Genomic DNA, 24,358 nt, shown 5'->3' with positions numbered 1-24,358 from the left:
AACCTACCCAAGCAGTTCATACACTTCTTCGGAACTTATGCGAAGAAACAAGGAGGGTCAACACTGGACAACTGTGATAATCAACGTTCAAATCCTGTACCTCATTTTGCCATTTTTACATACAACCATCTAAATGGTAATAGGAAAAATGAGATGCAGGATTTGAATGTGATTATCACAATGCCCATTTAATGCGTTGTCCCTCTTTGTTGCCTTTATATACGTAGCTCCTGAAGAAGACCATAAATGATTAAAGCACTGGGCAGGTTTTAAGATGTAATAAACATTCAATGTATATACGTCTTGAGACTCTCATAATTAGATCCTACCAGTTCCTTTTTTATTTTTAGTAGCCGTATACTCAGGCTGCAATTCCTCATTCTATTACCAATATGCAAGGTAGAATTATCTGATTATAAGTCTCGTCGGGATTGCAGTTGTATGATCAAAGACATTTTGAATATAAAAACAAGTAATTCAAAAGATTTTTTAAAAACCCACATTTCTAGAAGTGCTATTACTTGTATTTAAAAAACAACAAAACCTTACATTTATGAAGAACAGTAAAAATGTAACAATACACCCTACAACAATTTTTTTAAAATAGAGCAAAAATTCTACTCCATAAATCAATGAGTATAGTAAAATTAAGATCCAACAAGCAATTGCATAACGTTTTGCTCTGTTCTTCTGGAAGAAGGGGGTTGACTTGGGTATCATGTCAAAGCTTCACATTGTCTTCTAAGAACTTTAAATGCCGGGCCTTTGTGCTGTAAGATATGTACTTTTCTCCCATGAGTTTCCGCAGATACAGCTGTTAAGAAATATTTTTGAACTTTAGATGCCTTGTACTTGAAAACATGAATGGTTTTAGTGTGAAAAGGTTAGGATGAAATCAAGGTTCCCTCTAAAGTACACAGCTGCAGAAGCATGCATGACTCTGCTCCCCTCCACACAGCTTTCCCCCCATCAACCACACAAGCACAAGTGTTTCCATTACCTTCGGTTCTAGTTGGAACAGAACCCTGCGAAGGGGGGCAGAGTTGCGTGTGAAAGGGCTGAGTCCCACCCAGTGGGCCTGAAAATTAAGAGGGGACTTTGGATGAAATCCAAAATTTCCCCTCCCACCCTGGCTGAATACACACTAGGATTTTGGCTCCTGAGTGAGTGCATCTGTGCGAAAGAAGGGAAACTGCAGGGAGGAACAGAGGAGCAATAATATGTATCTGTTGCTGGAGCAAACTGCTCATGCAACACTGGATGTTGGCCTTAGCCTGCAACTATATAGAATTAATCCTCTACCATCTCCTACATGGAGTTAATTAAGTACATCTGATTCTGAACAGCATCAGAAGAGCATTCCAAAGTTGGCTTTGGCTTTTTTTTTTAATTGACCCCAAGTGCATTAGTAGTCAGCCAGTACAGCCACTAGATTCAAAGTTCTGAGTGCTCAAGCTCACCAGTTTTGCTGGGGTTAAAAGTTACAAAAAATGGGTTATCTGATTTTTAATCACTGTTATTTAAAGTGCAAATGAATGAAATACATTTTAGAATCAAAATATGTTGCACACAATAAAGCCCTGATCCAAAAAATATTAGCTGCAGCATAATTTGCACTGGACTACAAGACACAAGTTAGTCATTTGTCCCATATTGCAGTGGGAATTCACTGTGAGTAAAATTTTCGGGGTGAAGAGTCAGCTAATTAACATTCTGGAGTATAGCTGTTTTCTCAATTAGTATGTTGGGAGTGAACAAGGAAACAGGAATGTTACTCCCTGCTTTGAAGGCTAGACCAGTGGTTCTTAACGTGGGCAATAATGCTCCCCAGGGGGCGATTTCATTTTTCAGGGGGGTGGTAGAATGAAAAGGGGCGGTGTGGGGGCAAAAGAACAGAAGGGGGGCGGTAGGGGGGCGCTGGAGCAATCCAAACCTGTGAAGGCAACTGCAGCTGCAGTGCTGGCAGTAGATCCGGTGCTGCTGCTGCTGCCAGATGATCCAGCTCTTTCTACCTGCCACGTCTCGCCTTTCTCCTTTAGGGGAGCACTGAGTGTGGATCAGGTGGAAGGAAAGTGTCTCTTGGGTCCTCATCCTCGCCCCGTGAAGTGCTGCCTCACACCCGGGTGGGGAGGGAGACTAGGTAGGTAGGTAGGTAGGTAGGTAGGTAGGTAGGTAGGTAAGATATCTTCACCTCAGGGAGGGGGGCGATGATAACTTCCTCAATGGCTCAAGGGGGCGTTTCTTTCAAAAAGGTTAAGAACCACTGGGCTAGACCACTTATTGTACTAAACCCCAAACTGTTATTTCATCCATTACAAAGCACTGACAAGGAAGAAGCTACCAGTTTGATGTATACAAAACATACCTCTCTTTTGTCTTCATCATCTTCCTCCAACACCTCATACACTTTCTCTAGCAGTTTTACTCCAAGTCCTTGAACCACATCTGCTCTTAAAATTTCAACCAATCTTCTGATCTTTTCAGGACCAGATGGAACATCTAAAACAATAAGCAAAATCATTTGGTACCTTGTTAAACTCCATGTTTAGACTTCCTACTATGTAAATAAGATAAATTAAGGTAGAGTAGTGAAACACTTTCCATTTCAGATTCATGTAGCCTTCTGGAGGCAATTATTTACTTCAACATAGAATCAACATTGTGTTTGCATGTAATGAGGTTGGGAATTGTCTTGCTGCTAATGGCATAGATTTTTGCCTTTAAAACAGACACAACAGTCTTTGTCTTTGGAAGGCAGGAGATGAGCTCCCCCAGGCTGGCGGTTCCCCTCCCCCTTCCTTAAAGCAGAAAAGAAAAATCAGAAGAAGGGGATGGTAAACCATGTCTGAGTATTCTCTACCTGGGAAACCCTGAAGAGCATTGCCGTAAGTCAGAATTGATTTGACAGCACATGAGTATAAAGCAGAACACAATTTAACAGGCTTAATTAAATGTTAATTCCTAACATTTAATGATATAGTAAAGAGACTTAATTTGAGCAACATTATTTTCAGTTATACAGACCTGAAGGAAATTCCTGAAATGGGAATTCTTCTGCTTCTTCTGATGCCTTCCCATGTAAGATCAGAGTATCTCTGTATTTCCTATTCAGTCTGAACTGTGACTCAGGAGCCGATATTGCAGAATGTGAACAATTTTCCTTACTGCCAATTTTCAGTGTTTGCGTCATCAACTGTACCAAGTCATTCATTTCATTTGTTTTTCTGCAAAGGAATAAAACGTTTCTACTAAATATGAGATACTGTCTATGATTTATAAGAGTACTTAGAACTGAAAAAAACTGCTGACATAGTTCTGCAAGGAAGAGTATGATAGTATATTTCAAGACTAGGAATTCCCAAATGATAAAGCTTTCTAAAGTAGAGGAGGGGCAGGGGTTTTGAGCTCCATTAAGTTAATTAAGATAAAGTAAAAACATAGTCATGTGAAAAAGTAAGTACATCCTCTTTGAATTCTATAATTTTACGTATCAAGACATAATAAAAATCACCTGCTCCTCAGCAGGTGTGAAATTTAGGTAAGTACAACCTCAGATGAACAACAACACATCACATATTACACCGTGTCAGGATTTATTTTACAAAAATAAAGCTGAAATGAAAAAGCCATGTGTGAAAAACTAAGTACACCCTACTGCTTCCATAGGAATTAAGAAGCTACGTAGCAACCAGGTGTTGCTAACCAAATGCCATTGAGTAATCACCAGCAAGTGTGACCACTTCTATAAAAGCTGAAACTTTACCAGCTTGCTGGCCTGAAGCATTCAGGTGTGGGTTAACACAATGCCAAGGAGGAAAAACAGCAATGACCACAGAGAAGCAATTGTTGCTGCCCACCAATCTGGGAAGGGTTAGAAGACCATTTCCAAACAATTTAAAGTACATCATTTTACAGCAAGGAATATTATTTACAAGTGGAAAACATTCAAGGAAATTGCCAATCTTCCTAGGAGTGGATGTCCAAGAAATTCACCCTAAAGTCAGAGAAACTGAAAAAACCACAGTTACATCTCAGACTCTACAGGGTTCAGCATGTTAAATATTAAAGGGTCATTCCATATCAAATCAACCAATGAAAAAAATCAATTTTGGAACTTGATGTCATGGATTTGTTCTTTTTTTTTTTTTTTTGGTACATTTGTACCTTACCATGGTTTTTCCAGTAGCGATGTATGGAAGTGAGAGCTGGACCATAAAGAAGGCTGACTGCTGAAGAATTGATGCTTTTGAATTGTGGTGCTGGAGGAGACTCTTGAGAGTCCCCTGGACTGCAAGGAGAACAAACCTATCCATTCTAAAGGAAATCAACCCTGAGTGCTCACTGGAAGGACAGATCCTGAAGCTGAGGCTCCAATACTTTGACCATCTCATGAGAAGAGAAGACTCCCTGGAATAGACCCTGATGTTGGGAAAGTGTGAGGGCAAGAGAAGGGGACGATGGAGAATGAGATGGCTGAACAGTGTCATTGAAGCTACCAACGTGAATTTGATCAAACTCCGGGAGACAATGAAAGACAGGAGGGCCTGGTGTGCTGTGGTCCATGGGGTCACGAAGAGTCAGACATGACTTGATGACTAAACAACCACCACCTTACCATGAGATGTTTTAAAAAAAAATTTGCAGATTTTTTGGTCCACCTGTTTCTGAGATATAGCATTTTCCAAATTGCAAAAAATTGCCAAAATTCACGAGCCACCATAACTTCAAATGTGATAGCTACAGACTTGGGACAGTTGTCATTTTAAATTCAAATGATCAAAATCTACATCTTGAAGTTCGGGAGTGACTTTAATACAATGTAAAACAGAATAATGAGAAGCTGAAAATGCTTTGATTTCTAATTTTTCAGTTGATACTGGGAGGGAGGCATGACACTTCTGAGTTTCTGTAACAGGAACTGCTTCATCAAATCATACTTTTAAAAATCTCTCCTCTTCCAGGTATTCATCATTTGTAATATAAAAAAAAAACCTATTGCAAGGATGTTGGCCTTCCCCCACTCAAGCAACTGTTGGGGTATCATTATCTGATTTGAGAGGGTTTTTTTGAAGGCTGGCCTTTGCTGCAAGTCTTTTCACTGTACCTCAAACCACTATCACAAGCTTCTTTGCCATGTGCAGTGGCATAAAAATGCCACTCAGCTTTAATGCCTTGGAAATCAGTGTGGTGATTTTGATCATTTGAATGGTTTTGTGGCATGTGCCTATGACAACTCATGGTGGATGGGATGTGTTTTTTCAATGGATGCTGCAGAACATGAAGTCAAGCTATCATTCTAACATCCAGTTGGACCAGCAACATCATTCTCTTATGCTAGGAAACCGGATGTTCTTACAGTGCCAGGAAACTTCATTCTTTGCAAACTGGATCCAATTACAGCTACAGGGAGAACATATCAGCTAACTCCACAGGAGATGACGAAAACATCCAACATGCTAGCCAAGAAAAAAGAGGTTCTTAATCATTAGGTATAGAAATTTTGGTCTATTTTTGGGGCCAAGTCGATTTAAATCCTTGTCACTGCCAACAAGAAGAATTAAGTTTTTTTTTTGATACCACTGAGATACCAGTCTGAAATTTGGATTGACTGGCTACAAGACATGTAGCTTTAAGTGTGAATTTTTTTGAAAACTTTAAAAAAATTCAATTTTCCTGAAAATTCAAATTTTAAATTCTTTTAAATGTGTAAACTTTTTGAAAATGTACAATTGCATCATGTTGTATATCAAATGAACCCCCTATTCATAAGGTTTAAAATGACACCTGTGCCAGGTCTGTAGCTATCATAGGTATCTATTAGATGACATCTGAAGTTATGGCGGCTAGTGAATTTCGGCATTTTTTGCAATTTTGAAAATGCAGTATCTCAGAAATGGGTGGACCAAAAAATCAGGAAAAAACCTTTTTAAAAACATCTCATGGTAAGGTACAAATGTACAAAAATGAACCATATCCATGACATCAAGGTTCCATGCATTTTTATTTTATTTTTTTATTTATTTTTGGACTTATATACCGCCCCATAGTGCTACAAGCACTCTCCGGGCGGTTTACAATTTCATTATACAGGCTACACATTGCCCCCCCCTCCAGCAAGCTGGGTACTCATTTTACCGACCTCGGAAGGATGGAAGGCTGAGTCAACCTTGAGCCGGCTACCTGGGATTTGAACCCCAGGTCATGAGCACAGTTTTAGCTGCAGTACAGCGTTTTAACCACTGCGCCACAAGGCTCTTGCATTGGTTGATTTAACATGGAATGACCCTAAAGTTAATGACAGTACAATTAGAAATAGACTGAATAAGTGTGGTTTGTTTAGAAGGGTTGCCAGGACAAAGCCTCTTTTCTCTAAAAAGAACATGGCAGCATGGCTTAGGTTTGCCAAGTTGCATCTGGACAAACCACAAGACTTCTGGAACAATGTTCTTTAGACAGACGAGACCAAAGCGGAGATGTTTGGCCATAATGCACAGAGCCACATTTGGTGAAAACCAAACACATCATATCAACACGAACACCTCATACCAACTTTCAAGCACAATGGTGGACGGGTGATGATTTGGGCTTGTTTTGCAGCCACAAGACTTGGGCACCTTGCAGTTATTGAGTCAACTATGAACTTCTCTGTATACCAAAGTACCCTAGAGTCAAATATGAGGCCATCTGTCTGACAGCTAAAGCTTGGCCGAAATTGGTTCATTCAACAGGACAATGATCCCAAGCACGCCAGCAAATCCACATCAAAATGGATGAAAAAGAAAAGATAAAGGTATTGCAATGGCCCAGTCAAAGTACAGACCTCAACCCAACTGAAATGCTATGGCGAGACTTTAAAATAGCTGTGCATATCAAATACGCACAAACCTCAATGAACTGAAGCAATGTTGTAAAGCAGAGTGGGCTAAAATTCTTCCACAACAATGTGCAAGCCTGATAAAGCCATACAGAAAGCAATTACTTCAAGTTATTGCTGCTACAGATGGTTCTACAAGCTATTGAATTATAAGGTGTAATATGTCATGTGTTGTTCATCTTTATATTTACCTAACTTTCTGGGAGGCAGTGGAGGACAGGAGGGCCTGGCATGCTCTGGTTCATAGGGTCACGAAGAGCCGGACACGATTTAACGACTAAACAGCGAGGCAAGACAGGAAATGAACATGGGATCTTGCTCTAGAAAGTTTGCGTGTATTTGTACTAATTTCAAAAGTGAGAGTGAACATCTGCTCATTTCCAGTTTTGAAAAAAGAAAGCTGGAGAAAAGAGCAGTTTCAAATGAGATGCAGTCGGCAGCCTAAGACCCAGGGTCAAACTGGTGCTTGGAACTTGCCCATCTTTGCTTTGATGTTTTGTAAAGGTAGATTTTGACAGAAGATTTACCCTTCTTTACAGTCTCCATCTGACCTCTCTGTAGAGCTGGTGGAGGAGCTAAGCTCATCTTCAGTTGAGAAAGCACTCTTTTTCTGCTGAAAACAAAACAGTATTTCAAACTAGTAAATAAGGACAAAACAGAGCCAGCACAGCCCACTAACATTGCCCCTTGCACACAGCTCACAGATATGCATATCTTTTTACAACTCAACCATTTGGTAGAGAAGGGACAATTTCTATGAACCGGGCCCATACATAACTGCTAAAAACAAAATCCATTTTCACAAAGCAGTATTTGGAAGCAAAATGCTGTTAAAATATCATCCTGCTTTGTTTGTCTAGGCAACTATTCTAATTCTAGTTCTAATTCTCTGTTACCATGCAGTAAAGCCTGCTTCTTTTCAGAGAAAGAAGAGGATTGCCTTGTATCTTCTTAAATGCTGACTGTGTCTTATGTCATATATGCACATGTACATATTTATGTCTGTCAGGGTTTTCTCTCAGGTTTTGAAAAAGTGAATCAAATAGTTAATAACATTAGAAAATTGATGTAGTTCAATAGGTTAGCGCCCCTGGCTGCAGAGCCATGGGTTGGGAATTCAAATCCTCAGTGTGTCTTCTGGAACATGGCCTGCTGAGATCACATGGAACGTGTAGGGCCAATAAGCTTTAAAGGCTTTGCAACGTGTTGAGGCCTTGGACAAGCTGCGCGGTCCACAGTGGCCCCAGAAGGACAGGTTGGTACACCACTTCAGAATACCTTATGACTGGGAAATCCCATCTGGCTTACTATAAGTCAGAAACAACTTGACAGCACATGATTACTAATGGTAAAGGTAAAGGTTCCCCTTGACATTTTAGTCAGTTGTGTTCGACTCTAGGGGGCGGTGCTCATCCCCGTTTCCAAGCCGTAGAGCCAGCGTTTGTCCAAAGACAGTTTCCGTTGTCACGTGGCCAGCGCGGCTATACACGGAACACTGCTTACCTTCCCACCGAGGTGGTACCTATTTATCTACTCGCATTTGCATGCTTTCGAACTGCTAGGTTGGCAAGGAGCTGGGACAAAGCGACAGGCATTCACTCCGTCGCGTGGATTCGATCTTACGACTGCTGGTCTTCTGACCCTGCAGCACACAAAGGCTTCTGCGGTTTAGTCCGCAGCGCCACCATGTCCCCTAGATTACTAATTAGTACAATTCAAAAGTCCTCTAAAAGCCATAGATGATGAAATTATAGGCAGTACTTCTTAATCAGCTCTGTTCTTTTAAGAAGTGCTCCTAATTAAATATGTTGAAATGGTTTAAAGGGAATGCTTCCAGCATATGAATTATTAAAGCAAAGTAGTCCTTCTTTCAGACTGGATAAGTTATTCTGCTTTCAGGCATCATTAACATAGAACATTTACTTACCTTGGCCTTTGAGGAAAACTGAGCCATTTCAATATAGTGATCTGGCAATTTTGTTTCAGCTGCTGCATATTGAGATTTCTGTCTTGCTGCAGGCCCTGAAAAGAGATAAATTAAATGTATGTACAATTTATTATTAATTCCAGGTGATGGAACTCCCTTCTGAGGTAGGTTAGGTTGGCCCTCTCATTGTTGTTCTTCTGCTAGTAGAGAAGTTGTTTTTATATGACCAAGCTTTTGGCTATTGATCAGGACATCTTCATGGTGGATGCTGTTTTGCTGCTGCTGTTACTTTAAAAAATGTTAGTGGTTTTAAACGATATCAATTGTGTATATGATAATTTATTTCATACCATTTTAATATTGTAATTTAATATGCTTTTGGGGTGAATTTGCTTTTAAAATATACATTGTAAAGCAGATCAGGCAACAGGGAGTTAAAGTGTGCTTGGCAACATTACACTCCCCTTGGAAACTGAACTTCACATTTTGGGCATACTCCTCAACCAGGTCTTGAGTGTACCAGGAGCTCATTTGCACAGTTAAAATTGGTACCAGCTACACCCTTTCCTTGAAGTGTCTGGTTTGGCTATGGCGGCACATGTCTGTGCTACATCCTGTTTGGATTATTGTAATATACACTTTGTGTGCCTTTAAATATGTTTCCAAAACTTCAACTGATTCAAAATGCTGCAGCCAGGCTGTTGACCGGGACTGATTAGGAGAGGGGCGCAACTCCCTTGTTACAGCAGCTTCACTGACTGTTTCGAGGCCCAATTCAAAGTGCTGATTATCACCTATGGAGCCCTTAGCAGCTTGGTTCAGGCTAGCTGAAGGCTTCTTGGCTCTTAAGATCTTCCATGGAGGCCCTTCTCTTAATTTATCTCTGCATGCCTGATGGAAATATGAGAGAGGGCCTTCTCTGTGACTGCTCTCACAGCAGTCACAGAGATGGTTTCTCCTCCTCCTGGCAACAGGTAAAGATGTTTCTTTTTAAACAAGATAAAATAAATAACTTCACAAGCAAGCTACCATGGACCTTCAAAGAAGAAAGGAGGGATACAATTAAATAAACAGGCAGCCAGTCTACCAGCACAGTAAGAACTATAGACATGAGATATCCTGGCAAAATGCAAACATGTATTTCCTTCTGTCACTTAAAAGTTCACATCTAAAGTTTCTTTCGTTCATATAGTACCTCAAGGTAGTGCATATACAATTGCAATGCAAAACTCAAAATTATGATAATAAAATAGTGCATCCACAATAAGATATATAGTCATAAAAACAACAATTTTGGAAGCCTACAGGGGGGGAATCTTAGTTCATACTCTTTTTTAAAAGAGTAAAGAAATATGGACAACAGAACCTCAAAAGAAAGGGGATTAAACAATTTGGAAGCCACAAGAGAAAAGGTTGTTAAGTATATCTAAGCTGAGGAGACAAGTACTACCATCCCAGGCTTCTTTTTTCTCCAAACACAGAAAAAACTGTCTGGGTGTCATGCTGGAGCTCTTCCTTGGAACCCAGTTTTGATGCTTTTCAGGAGTGAAAGTCAGGATGGGGTCCTGGCGGGGACTTGAGAGATATATAAATAAGCTGCAAGTCATTTTCAAGCCCAAACACAAGCCATGCTCAAGACTAAAGTGGTTGGCTGGTTGGTTTGGGGAAGATTGTCTCAATCACATGATAACATATTAAGGTTCTTTTTGGAGAATAATTTTAATTAAAAACATGTTATATCAAAGTAATTACATTACAAGTTAAGGAATCGGGGCAAAGGAGCCAGGTACCTAAAGGAAGCATGTCTTCCTGGGATTGCTTCAGTCTCCTCCTCTCTCGTGCTGACAATGGCCGATCCTTTAAAATAAAGTATCAACAGTAAAGTCTACAGCTTTGTATATTCATCCAGAAAATACTTTATACAAGGAAACATTACCACAGCTGAACACTTAAGTTTCCAAGGTTCTTAATATATGTTCTGCTAACGTATTACAAGGCTGAGAAAGCCCAACAAGGAAATAATTACCTCCCATCAAACTACTGAACGAGTCTTCTGATGGCACCTCCACCCTCAAATCTGAGATAGAGGTTTTCTGGTGCTACAGGGCAAAATGAATCACACTTCAACAAAACATAATAAAATTGAGATACTTTACATAAACATGTAAATAAATGTCCAGAACAAACCTTAGAAACAGCTACTTCAGTGCTTCTAGATTTCTTCACAGCCTTTTGTTTGCATATGCTTTCTTCTTCTTTCTTTGAATTCACATCAGGAGGAGAAGGAAGCCTTCGAAGAGCCTTAAAAGGGGAGGGGGGGGAAATCAAACCTGTATGAGATTATTTCTTCTGCCAGAAAGCTAGCTATAAAAACATGTTCTTTCAAGGCTGAATATAAGGATTGCTTTAGACCCTACTTTTATTTATATTACCAAAACTGCATCACTAACCAAGAAAATCATCCCATTCTGCCTTTCCTATAGCAACAATATAATTCTGTACAGTACATCATATACATGTTACACTATATATTATATAAATAATATATTATCTAAATAAAAAATAGTGTTTTTTTCACTACATATTAGGAGTATGCAGGTTCTCTCACCCAGTAGTTTACAGAAACAATTCTAGAAAAATCAGAAACTATTTTGTTTTTAAAAAATGAGCGTAACTAGTTCACCTTACATACTCTGTAAAACTAAAGATGAAACTAAATAGATCAATGTCACATAAATCATCACTGCATTTTAAGAAAATATTTTCTCTTAATTTTCATACTTTCTAAACAAACCTCAAATTGTTCTCTTCTCTTCTGCCTTCGCTGTTGTGACAAGGAAGGCTCATGAACAGATCCTTGAGGCTGAAAACAAGGAGCATGTTCATTCTGAATTTCATCTTTACTTTCGTCAGGGTTTGCACAAGAAGCTTCATCCTAAGAAAAGCAAAGTGTGTTGCTTATATACTTCCCCATAGAGCTTAAAGCACTCTCTGGGCAATTTGCATTTTAATTACACAGGTGATACATTGTCCCTCCCCCCAGTGAGGTGGTTAATCAATTCACCAAACTTGGAATGACAGAAGACTGAGTCAAGCTACTTGAGTCCGTCAAGGTCAAACTCAGGTCATGAGCATAAACTTGACTGCAGTACAGCAATTTAACCACTGTGTCATGAAGAATTAACATAAAATCTTTATAGCATTTGAACATATGACCTCCATGTTTGACACACATGCCTTAACCGAGCGAAGAGCCCATAAATACCACTCACTTACTCTTATCATAGCTAAGACCACAACGTTCATCTATGTAGTCAATAGTCTACATGAAAATCCTGCAGAAACCCAAGTCTTTTCCAAGGGCAGTATACAAAATCAAAAATTTAATAGGAGTCTCCTTGTGTTTCCCTGTAAGAGGCTGAAATAGAGGGTCTTGCCTAAGACCACTGAGAAAGCTTCCATCTAGACATGAACCAACAACTTCCTGATTTATAGTTTGCTTTCTCAATCATTGTGTCACAACAGGCAATTGTTCTGTACAATACAAATTATAGGGTTTTCAATTAAATTTAGTAAAACTTAAATAAAATCTGAAATCTCTGATTTTGGGCCATGTACAGTAGTACAAACGGAAATCTATTGAAAATAATGTCTCGGATTACTGTATTTTTTCTTTTTGTTTCGGTTTACAAAGAATGTTTCCCCAGGAAGCATTGTGCCTGGAGGTTTATAGCGCCACCCCCGTTCCTATGGCAATCCGTGTTTCGGTTTACAGATTTTTCACTTTAAATAATGTCCTGCAGAACGCATTAATTTCGTAAACCAAGGTACTACTGTATACATATTTTCCATGTGTTGTGTGTGTGTTTAGTCGTTTAGTCGTGTCCGACTCTTCGTGACCCCATGGACCAGAGCACGCCAGGCCCTCCTGTCTTCTACTGCCTCCCGGAGTTGTGTCAGGTTCATGTTGGTTGCTTCGCAGACACTGTCCAGCCATCTCATCCTCGGTCGTCCCCTTCTCCTCTTGCCATCACACCTTCCTAACATCAAGGTTTTTTCCAAGGACTCTTTTCTTCTCATGAGATGGCCAAAGTACTGGAGCCTCAGCTTCAGGATCTGTCCTTCAAGTGAGCATTCAGGGTTGATTTCCTTTAGAACTGATAGGTTTGTTCTCCTTGCAGTCCAGGGGATTCTCAAGAGCCTCCTCCAGCACCACAATTCAAAGGCATCAATTCTTCGGCGGTCTGCTTTCTTTATGGTCCAGCTCTCACTTCCATACATCATGACAGGAAAAACCATAGCTTTGACTATTCGGACTTTTGTTGGCAAGGTGATGTCTCTGCTTTTCAAGATGCTGTCAAGATTTGTCATCGCTTTCCTCCCAAGAAGAAGGCGCCTTTTAATTTCAGGGCTGCTGTCTCCATCTGCAGCGATCATGGAGCCCAGGAAGATAAAATTTGACACTGCCTCCATATCTTCCCCTTCTATTTCCCAGGAGGAGATGGGACCAGTGGCCATGATCTTAGTTTTTTTGATGTTGAGTTTCAGACCGTTTTTTGCACTCTCCTCTTTCACTCTCATTACAAGGTTCTTTAATTCCTCCTCACTTTCTGCCATCAGAGTGGTATCATCTGCATATCGGAGGTTGTTGATATTTCTTCCGGCAATCTTAATTCCGGCTTGGGTTTTTTCCAGTCCAGCCTTCCGCATGATGTATTCTGCATATAAGTTAAATAAGCTGGGGGACAGTATACAACCTTGCCGTACTCCTTTCCCAATTTTGAACCACTCAGTTGTTCCATGACCAGTTCTAACTGTTGCTTCCTGTCCCACATATAGGTTTCTCAGGAGACAGATAAAGTGGTCAGGCACTCCCATTTCTTTAAGAACTTGCCATAGTTTGCTGTGGTCCACACAGTCAAAGGCTTTTGCATAGTCAATGAAGCAGAAGTAGATATTTTTCTGGAACTCTCTGGCTTTCTCCATAATCCAGCGCAAGTTAGCAATTTGGTCTCGAGTTCCTCTGCCTCTTCGGAATCCAGCTTGTACTTCTGGGAGTTCTCGGTCCACATACTGCTGAAGCCTACCTTGTAGGATTTTGAGCATAACCTTGCTAGCGTGTGAAATGAGTGCAATTGTACGGTAGTTGGAGCATTCTTTGGCACTGCCTTTCTTTGGGATTGGGATGTAGACTGATCTTTTCCAGTCCTCTGGCCACTGTTGAGTTTTCCAAACTTGCTGGCATATTGAATGTAGCACCTTAACAGCATCATCTTTCAAGATTTTCCATGTAGACCCACTCTTATGTCTGAGAACGTGGATGTGTCCATGAAAGCACACATTAAAATATAGAAGTTAGTCTTTAAGTTGCCACAATGCTTTTTTCTCTTTTTTTGTCTGATTAACTGAAACATTTTAACCAATTTAGGCCTAAATCCAATTGTTAGTCCCAAATACAAAAGATTCATTGAATCGCTGAAACTTGCTACACCATCACTGGATTTGATGAGTGGACTCCATTTAGAACTAACAACTGGATTTAGGCTTTAAAAACGATGGAAAATGCTAAGCAGTTTGTTATAGCAAAGATGTTTGCTACTCAAAGTTGTATGCCAAAACAACCTAATCACAAGCTTTCCAACCCCTCTAGAGTTTAAAAGAAATGACAAAATATTACCTATAGCAAGTACTGTAAATATTTCTCAACAGCAACAACACTCCACACAATAAGCAGTTTAGAACACCGTTGCTATAATAATAAAAAAAGAAAACTTACAACGATACAACTGTTCAGTCCTTATAGTGTATTTCTATCTAATGTTTAGATTCTACAATGGGGTATTTCATCAGCCAGGCTAGCCTGCAACAAGTATATTAAAAATTAAAACAAAAAAACCTTGGCAACACACCTCCAACTGATTTTGCCTTGGCAGCTACTCTGTATTCCTTCTTTACTCTCTTCTCTTCTTTACTCTAAAATGGACTGTGGAGGTCATTTATGAAAGGCACACACTTATATATTACAGGGATGTAACTTCGTGCTGTAGCATTTGTCCAGGAGTCAGAGACAATAGGTATTTAAAGTTCATTTATGGAACACTTCCTTACAGAAAGGTTCGAGTTCAATTCACATGCTTTGCAATATCCACAAGGTCTAAACACTTACCATAATTTCTACCGGAACAAATGGTGCTAGCAGTTCCTCAGTAGCATCCAGGTTCTGGAAAGAGAGTTTACTGCATTTTCATTAACCTCCATCTATCAAACCAGTGAGTACAGTATTTTGTAAATACAGTGGTGCCTCGCTTGATGAGGATAATCCATTCCAGGAAAATCGCTGTTAAGCGAAATCCTCGTCAAGCAAAATAAAAAAGCCCACTGAAATGCATTGAAAACTGGTTCAATGCGTTCCAATGGGCGAAATACCTCAGCGTCCAGTGAAGATCCTCCACAGAGCAGCCATTTTCCGATGCCTGTGCAGTGAAAAATCCGTCCTGAACACAGCAAGGAGCCATTTTGAACAACCAGCAGCCATTTTGAAAACCCAACGATCAGCTGTTTTGATTGTCGTAATGCAAAGAATCGGTTCCCGAAGCAGGGAACCAATCGTCGCAAAGCAGATTTTGCCCATTAAAACATTGTTTTGCAATCGCAATAGCGATCGCAAAAACACTGTCGTGAAGCAGATTCGTCATCAAGCAGGGTAATCGTTAAGTGGGGTACCACTGTACCAGCAAATCAAAAGAGCAAAATACCCATTACAATAAAACAAAATCTGAAGGGGCTAGCCGGGACTGAGTATGCTCTGTGCAGGGAGCATCCTGCTTGGACCTTAAGCCATTGATAAGGCTAGTTACCCAACAGCTGTCAAAGTTAAAGTCATGGTCCGCTAATCATGTACTACCAAAAGTCAATGAGAGATCCCACACAGGGCCTCGGGATACATCACATACAAACAACATGCATATGTGATTTTAGGCAGGCAAACAATAAAGTTCAGTATAAAGAAGCTTGGAAGGTAGAGAAGCTAAGGAATAAAGGGTTTGGAAGGTAAATCAAATACAAACAATGAAAAATAAACTGCATATTGCTCCATCCAAAACCTTTTATGGAAGCAGAACTATGGTATAGTTCAGGATCAGAATTATTACCCATGTATTACTGCAGGAAAATTGCATTTAGCAATATATATGTCAATCATATTAACAGAAATTGCATTGTAAAAGCAGTGAAACTGAAGTCATGATCACCAAAACTTCATTCTCAGTCCTACCTCCTCCAACTGTATTATACAAGAGCCTTTTTTTCTTGTAAAAACTGTCTATCAACATAGCTATGACAATGATACAACAATGCCCACAATCAGTTTCAGATACAAGCCCAATGCCACTAACTACTGATGCAACACGTGATGAATCATAACAGCCCAGTCCTATTTTCAGCTTTGTGCTGTTCACCATATTCTTCTATATAAAAGAGAAAATAATTACATTATCACTTGTGCTTGGAGTTTCAGAAACAGGCTGAAGAAGATTCAAAGTGCTGTCGCCGCCACCAGTGGTACAGACAACCGCATCCTTGCTACTGATACATTCTGTTTTCAAGCATGGCTTTGTGACTCTGTGCAACCCTTCTTCCTTCAAGGGTGAGCCAACTACTGGTGTTTCAGCCTCTCCTTCACTGGTAGTACTTGACTTCCTGGCTTTTTTATCCTCCAGAGGAAGTTCACTGTTACTATTCCTCTTTTCCAGTGGAACAATAACTATGTCCACTTTGCTCACAGTTGCCATAGATACACCTGTGCTGTTCAATTCATTTTTGTTCACACTTTTTTCAGGCTCAGATGCCTGTTTGTCTGTGGAAGAGACTTCAAAAGTTTTATTATTGATGAAATGTTTCTCTTCATTCTGTAATTAAAAAACACACACTCATAATTTATTGAATCCATTGATAATTTCATTTTAAATACAGTATAAGCACAAGACTCCAAAACAATGTATTACATGAACAAAACATGAGTGTGGAGGATCCAAAGATGCTTTTCTGCGTTTCAAGGGTGTTTTTCATTAATATAAGAGTTATCAGTTCAATCTCCTGTCTCTGCTTCCCAGTCTCTGCCCTTATGGAGTACACCACTTCAGCTGCTAGATGGGCACAGTGGTGTGGGATATATATAGTATGGCACTGGAACCCTATCAACACTCTGGCAACGTCACACCAACATCACGGAAACATCTCACTGTTACCAGCTACATTCCCCTTCACATATCAGGGGTCATCATCACAAGCTCCAACCCTGATGGTTACGGTGGCATTAGCCAAAAGATGTATGTTATTTTCCATTCAGCATACTCTTAGTGTCTGTTCTGTGGACATCAAAATGGATATTCATATGCTATGCAGCTGCTGGACACATTTGGCATCCTCAGATGGCAGAATGATAAATATCTGACCGAATGATTAACATACAATTTATGAGAAATAATATCTACAGAGATTTCTTAACTTGCAGCAATTTGTTTTTAAAAGTTACGTCTTTTGCATAAGTGCACAACAGGATTTTAGCCAATTCCTTCATCTATTTTTCTATTAACAAAATAAATGTATACTTCTAATGACAAAGTGATTCACTACAGAGCTAAAGTATACACATACCACTTTAGATTTCCTGGGATGTTCATTACAAAGCTTCTGGGGTATTGTAGTTCCATTTTTCACTTCATTCTGAGGATTGTGTTCAGATAATCTGTTACGACTTTTTGATGTTTTTCTTTTTATGGCAAAAGGAAGAAAATATAAAGGTTAAAATATGTGAAGACCTCAGACAGTACTGTTTGTATGAATGTGAAGCTATCCAAGTTTGCTATGCAAAGATTTTGTTCTTTCTAAAATCTTGGCCCACACAAAAAAATGGGGTTTATTTTATCCATCTGTACTTCACATTGCCTCTGACTTTGGATCAGACAAGCATTACTGAGGGCTTCATCGTCTTGAATTACACTAAATTAAACTGGAGGAAGGGGTATAATGAAATCATCATAATGAATTATTACTTATTATGAAGACCAAGAAAGCAAAACACAACCAAAATAGTAACGTCAACAATTATTTTAAACACTATTTCAAAAATATTTCTCATTTAAATGTGTCTTACGCTTTTGTAGCTTCTAAAAACAAAGATATTTTATGTTTGATATATGGTTGCCTCAGTATGCTTCTCACACTGGGTCTGTCCTCTGGCTTTTTACTAAGCATAGTTTTTATTAGCTCTTTCAATGGAACGCTGTAATCTTTTGGCATCGGTGGCAGCTGTGAAGAGAAGAAAAAACAGATATACTGTAATGGAAACAGCTCACAGGTTTCCAGTCATGTCAATTCATGTTTATTTTAAAAATAGTCCAAGCTTTCGATGGCAATATCCTGTACCATCTTCATCAGGGAAGGCAAGATATCAACTCAAACAAAGCTAACCTTAAATATGTCCAGATACAATCAAAACTAGCTGGGTGGACCCAGGCAGATTAACATTAAAGAGCCAGTCCCCCACATTGGCCAGCATTATATAAGGGCAACCTGCCAAGTCTACCCAATTTACAAAACAAAGGCATCCAGCAAGCACTAAAAGTAATGCCACTATCTGTGTTGAAGGAATGTGACTCAAGTTTTATCAAGAGAGCCTCAAAAATAATTCTATCCCAAATTTGACTGGTTTGAGTCAATACTTGTACCCCACTCCATTGGGGCTGATGACCATATTTGAAACAATGCTCAGCCAGTCCAGATTTTTCAAGCTGTTTTAATCTAATATATTGTGAATGTTCTTTTATTTTATTTATTTATTTTCTTAGGTTTATACCCCACCCATCTAGACAGATAGTCTACTCTGGGCGGCATAACAAAATTTAAAAACTATAAAACCAATAACATGTAAAAATCCAAGATGTAAAAATATAGATATTAAAATACAGCAGGAGGCAAAGCCTGCCAAAATAACCATGCCTTTAGTTTACTTCTAAAGACACCCAGAGAGGGAGCCAGGCTGATCTCTACGGGCAAGTTGTTCCAGAGGCGAGGGGCCACTGCCGAGAAGGCCCGGTTCTGATGTTCTCTCTGTAATAGATATTCCAGTCTGGCTGATATAAGCTTGACCACAGCAACATGTTGCTCAATAAATGCCCAGAACCTTGAGCCTCAGATGGTCTTTAACTGGGCAAACCATTTGTTTGGTTTTGTTAATAGGATGGAAAACAGGTTTTTAAAATGAAGCTTGTGAGCCAATCTTCCTATTTTTGCTGAAACTTGTCTGTAAAAAGGAAGAATGACAACTCCTTTTATTGCTTCATCATCATCCCTTTTCTGTTGTTATAATCCAGCGCCCAATTAATATTATCCAATTAATGGATATTCCCTAGTGGAATATCCGTTTTCTCTAAAGATGGACCATAACAATTGGAGCTCATCATCTAAAGACTCTATATCTGACACAAAGTCTATAGAAAGGCTACTCACACTAACCAATATCTGCGTGCCCTCAGCCACCATCATCCTACCCAGTAAAGATCAGCCCTTTATACTTTGGTTCAGATTAATGAAAATCTTTCCTTGTTGGTGACATCATCCTCTGTATTGTAAATTTTTGCATTTATTTTCCTATTAAAAAAAAGTGGAAAAAAAAAACAGGCCTAATACTAAATACAATTTTTCAGCAACTGTCACAATTACTTTAAAAGTTAGCATTGGGCGAGAACTTGCATGAACCACACTAAAAGGGTTCTGCCCATGGAAAAATTAAGGTACTGTGGCAGATCTCAGGATTGTGGCCAGGAATTTCATATTTACTTCCCAGCAACATACTATTTAATGTGCTCTTAGATAAGAAAATGTCTGTTCTGCACACAGTTTCCTCTCGCATAGAATAAAGAAGGGAAGTAGTAAAACAAGTCGAGCTCAGTGTGTGTTCTCAGTACAAAATGAACCAGTATTGGGACCATAATTAGGAAACCAAAAAAAGTATATGGAAAACGTACCTTTCCTTCAATAATTCGATAAACTAAGGAGTTCATGTCTCTAGCGTTGAAAGCGTGCTTCAAAGTGGCTAGTTCATAGGCACAACAACCTAATGCCCATACATCAGACTGTGAAAATCAAAGCAAAGGAAGCATAAGCAGTATGTTCTTATACCCCTTTCAAACAGAATCAAACAAGAAATGGCAGTTTCTGTAATTAATCTCAAAAGAATCTTTTAGAAACACACTGTCACTTTCCATTTTTAGAAACAGTGTAAAGATGCACCTTTAATACTGGCTAATATCCTGTTGCTCAACATAAGAGCATTTGTAACTTTCAATCAATTCCTAACTAGTAGAGTCCCGCCATGAGGTGCACACACGTTTCAAGCCAGAATGTGCATAGGCCTAATTTTGCTAACCAAACTGGATTTCAGCTACTGAAGGAGTAAGCAATGATGAACAACTGAAGTCAGCAACAATTGTTTCCATGTGATGTTCCAAACCAGCCACACCTTCTTACAGAACACTCTATTCCACTCAGTCTTCCCCATAGTTTTCCATTTTCCCCTCCAACAAAGAGTCAATGTTCCATTTTCATTGTAGTCATGCCTCACTTTACGTAATTGTCCCACATTATGACGAAACCGCTTAATGACAATCTTTTTGCGATTGCAAAACGATGGTCTGAATGGGGAAATTTCACTTTGCGATGATCGGTTCCCTGCTTCGGGAATTGATTCTTCGCAAAATGACGTTTTTAGAACAGCTGATCGGCTATTTCAAAATGGCCACCAGGTAAATAAAATGGCTCCCCGCTGTGTTTAGGGATGGATTCCTCGCTGTACAGGCAGCGAAAATGGCCGCCCTATGGAGGATCTTCGCTGGACGGTGAGTTTTTACCCCATTGGAATACACTGAACGGGTTTCAATGCGTTTTAATGGTTTTTTTTCCGCTTTACAATGTTTTCGCTTAACCGCGATTTTCCTGGAATGGATTATCGTCGTTAAGTGAGGCACCACTGTACAGTATATCTTATGCAGTTTAGGCTTCTTGCTTTCCTTGAACTGGGAAGGAGAAGTCACTCGATGAAATGCAGTGAAAAAGTTCAGATACTTGGAATTAAAAAAGGTCAGATACTTTATTAAAAAAAAACAGAAAAGAGTGATTCTTTGTCTCCTCTGCTCACATGACACTGATTCTGCTCCTCCTCTGAGCAGGCCAAGACCTCCCTTCAGTTTGTGGATGGTGTTACTTCGGTCACATAAGGACAGATGCCTGAAAAACAAGTTTGCTAATACATATGATATACTTTACCTTATAATTATATGGCTTATTAGAGAACAGCTCAGGGCTCATATAGTATGGAGTGCCAATGAGAGTGCTAGCCATATCATACTGATTTTCCAGTACTCTAGCTATTCCCAGATCTCCCACTTTGATGATATTTGAACGCGTCAGGAAAACATTCTGAGTTTTGAGATCTCTGTGTAGAATGTGCTTTTCGTGTAAATACTGAAAAATAAAACATCATTGATATGTCTCTATTTTACAGGACTATTGCACACAGAAAAATAATTATGTCATGTTCATCCTTTCTTAAACAAATCTGTTCTGACTGGATCATGATAATTTGTAAACACTGGACCAACTTTTTTCATATATAAATACCAATAAATGGTCAGCAGTTGTTTGAGAAGAGAGCTTAAAGCCATAATCTTTTTTTAAAATCAGAAGCATGCACAGCAAACAATCAAATATTTTCCTACTAATCTATCATGTAGCAAAACTGCCAGGATTACAATCTAAAACAGCATCCATCATGTCAATATTCTAAGAAAATTTTTAAAAAATTAATTTAAGGATAAAAAACTGCTTTAAGGCAGATGATGCAAAATACATTACCTGCAGGGCCATGGCAATCTGAACAAACCATTCCACAACCTGGCTTTCAGGCAAAAGTTGCCCCTTCTGTTCTTTCAGCTTGTGATACAAATCCCCTCCTTCACAGAAGCCCATGACAATGTATAACATGCCATCTTCCCCTTCCCAGGATTCTCTGTAAGTGACTATATTAGGATGCTTCAGCTGAGATAGCAGCTGGGCCTCTTGTTCTGCTGCTTTTCTCTCACGCCTTGATGCATGTTTGAGGTTCAGCTTTTTGATAACATACTGCAGGGATTTAAACAAAAATACATTAGATTACAAAGATGGATCTGAAATAGCAGTACTAGTAAATCCAAAAATCCAGCACACAAGCCTATTCAACAGAAGTCCTATTAATTTCAATGAAACTTTTATTCTCATATTGGCCTCAATCCAAGGAATGCTAGTCGCATGCAATGAGTAGGACTTAAAGCAAGTTGTAATAAGTTTTTGTCCAACTCATTTCAAATTTTCAATGCAATCTTATCCATCCCTATTCAGGAATCGGTCATTTGAGCTCAATAATACTTGCCACCCACCCAGTGTAACTGCTGGATAGCTCAATGGTTTTGGCATGTGGCTGCGGAGCCAGTCAGAGGTTGGGAGTTTGATTCCCCACTGTACCTTCTTGACAGGGATGGGACTCAATGAGCCATAGGGTCCCTTCCAACTTTGTAGTTCTAAGATTAAGTGTGTACAGGATTTCAGCCTTATTTCTCTAAATCAGAATTAAGACGTCAGATTTGTATTTATAGGCACTAGCTCCTAACTTACGTATACTTATAAACAACAGACTATGTGTACAGATAATAAGACTATACTCCATGCATCTAAAGTGGGACACAGCCCACAAAGGTTTTTGCTGAATAAAAACCCGTCTTTAGCATTTTAATGTGCTATAGGTTGATAATTCTTAACAGAGACAAACTGCATGTAATTCTTTTGTTGGAGTGGATGGAACATGATTCAATTTACAAATATAAGACACAGTCTTAATACACAATTTATGAATTATTTATAAGAATATTTATAGATAATAGACTTTGTTTATGCTGCAGTCTTGCTTTCTGACAAAGCTTCAAAGTCTTCTTATTGCTATTATCAAGGCTACATACAGCAACTCAGTGGCAATATTCTAACTTAGAATAATAGCCCAACGATCTCTTCGGCTTCAGTTCTGGTGCACGAAATAATAGTGAGACACAAGTCAACACACTGTAAAAAAAATTACAGGAGCACACACTGAAATTCAGAACTGAAAGAATGTTTCATTCCTTAGGTTGGACATTCTAGACAAGAGGTCTTGTTTTCATAAGTAGGTTGGTAAATATCCAATAGTTGTGCTTCTGCCAAACAAACAAACAAACAAAATCTCTCTGGCCTCAGAATATCTAGGATGAAAATCTTCTAATGCAACAGTTTCCAAAGGTGTTAACCAAGCTTCATAGCACAAAAGGTAGGGACTGGAAAAATGTGGAGAAATCAAATATACACAAAAAGGAAATGACATGGCTGTAGGAGTGAAACAAGTAGCAGCAAAGTGCGGATATTCTCCATTCCAAAATAAGATGAAGTGCAAAGGATCACCTCGCTCATTTTTATATAAGGAATGAATTCATCATTGATGCCACCACAGGTTCAAAGTGATGCCAAGACAGTCAAAGCCAGGGATTCAGACCGCCCAGCTGAATCTTACATGTCAGAGTTTCCGCAAGTTCTATAGGAGAACTGCAACTCCCAGAATACCCTCGTCTGCGAGCGGAATTCTGGGAACTGTAGTCCAAAACAGCAAAGACACCCCCCCCCCCCAAAAGCCCGACTACCTAGAAGAGAAATAAATTTAACGAAAGCGTCAGGTTTGGCTACGAATACCCCAAGGGGGCATGAGGAGTGAGTCCTTCTCCGTTGCATCCCATTCTCCCCCCACCCCGGTTGCATCCCATTCTCCAGGCACCCCTTTCCCCGGCCCTCGCTACCTGTTTGTTGTCACGCCGGTGCCGCACTAGGCTCACTTCCCCGTAGCTGCCCTTACCCACGGCTCGCACGAAGGCGTACTCGCCCAGCGGCATCCCCCTCACACGGCCCTACCACCAAGCCACTGGCTCTGCGTTGTGGCGAAGGGGCCGCAGTGGCCCTGGTCCGCCGGCCGCAAGAACACCGCCGCCGGTTCCATAGAGATTTACTAAGCCTCCGGATGCTGCAGAAAGCACCACCTCCAGGGCATTATTTACAAAAAAAGGCGCGCTGTCTGTGGTAGTCCTTGTGAGTTGCCTAAGCAACCATCTTGGATACGGGCAAACGTCTGTGATCGACCATGTTGCGTATTGTTTCTACCCCTTGACCTGTGTCGGCCATTTTAGTTGTGGGCACGTTCGCTTCTCCATTGAGATTTTACTGAGGGAATGGTTTAAAGTCCTCAGGTATCTCTGATGGTTTGACGGCGACAATGTTTTTCCAACGTTCACAGTTTCGTCAGCGGGCAATTTTCACTTTGCCTTAAAAACCGTAAACTTGGTCATGTCAGGATGCAGGAAAGGCGGTTGCCTCTTCATTTCTTGACATCGTGCTCTGATGCCTCACGATTTACGACTATTATCCTCATACACAGATGTACAATTTGAACC

At 39.8% G+C, this 24,358-nt stretch overlaps 1 protein-coding gene across 5 annotated transcripts; it reads right to left on the bottom strand.

The window, feature by feature from the left end:
* Window positions 1-502: 502 nt before the first annotated feature.
* Window positions 503-24,026, bottom strand: NEK4 (NIMA related kinase 4). 5 transcript variants are annotated; one of them, XM_072989757.2, is made up of 16 exons: window positions 23,711-24,026; window positions 21,714-21,980; window positions 21,126-21,323; window positions 19,829-19,936; window positions 17,956-18,110; window positions 17,457-17,571; window positions 16,292-16,708; window positions 14,968-15,021; window positions 11,596-11,736; window positions 10,989-11,102; window positions 10,592-10,658; window positions 8,802-8,896; window positions 7,402-7,487; window positions 3,025-3,224; window positions 2,366-2,499; window positions 503-814 (listed from the first exon to the last, which is right to left on the bottom strand). In XM_072989757.2, exons 1-16 carry the CDS (start codon window positions 23,801-23,803, stop codon window positions 722-724), a joined length of 2,337 nt encoding a protein of 778 aa, XP_072845858.2. In that variant the 5' UTR covers window positions 23,804-24,026; the 3' UTR covers window positions 503-721. The 5 variants fall into 5 exon arrangements, with proteins under 5 accessions (XP_072845858.2, XP_072845859.2, XP_072845860.2 ...); XM_072989758.2 differs by having other exon boundaries at window positions 7,402-7,484; XM_072989759.2 differs by having other exon boundaries at window positions 23,767-23,904.
* Window positions 24,027-24,358: the final 332 nt, after the last annotated feature.

This window comes from Pogona vitticeps, chromosome 2 (assembly GCF_051106095.1).
Source record: "Pogona vitticeps strain Pit_001003342236 chromosome 2, PviZW2.1, whole genome shotgun sequence".
Classification (NCBI taxonomy): Eukaryota; Metazoa; Chordata; class Lepidosauria; order Squamata; family Agamidae; genus Pogona; species Pogona vitticeps.
This window is presented reverse-complemented; position numbering and strand designations above follow the sequence as displayed.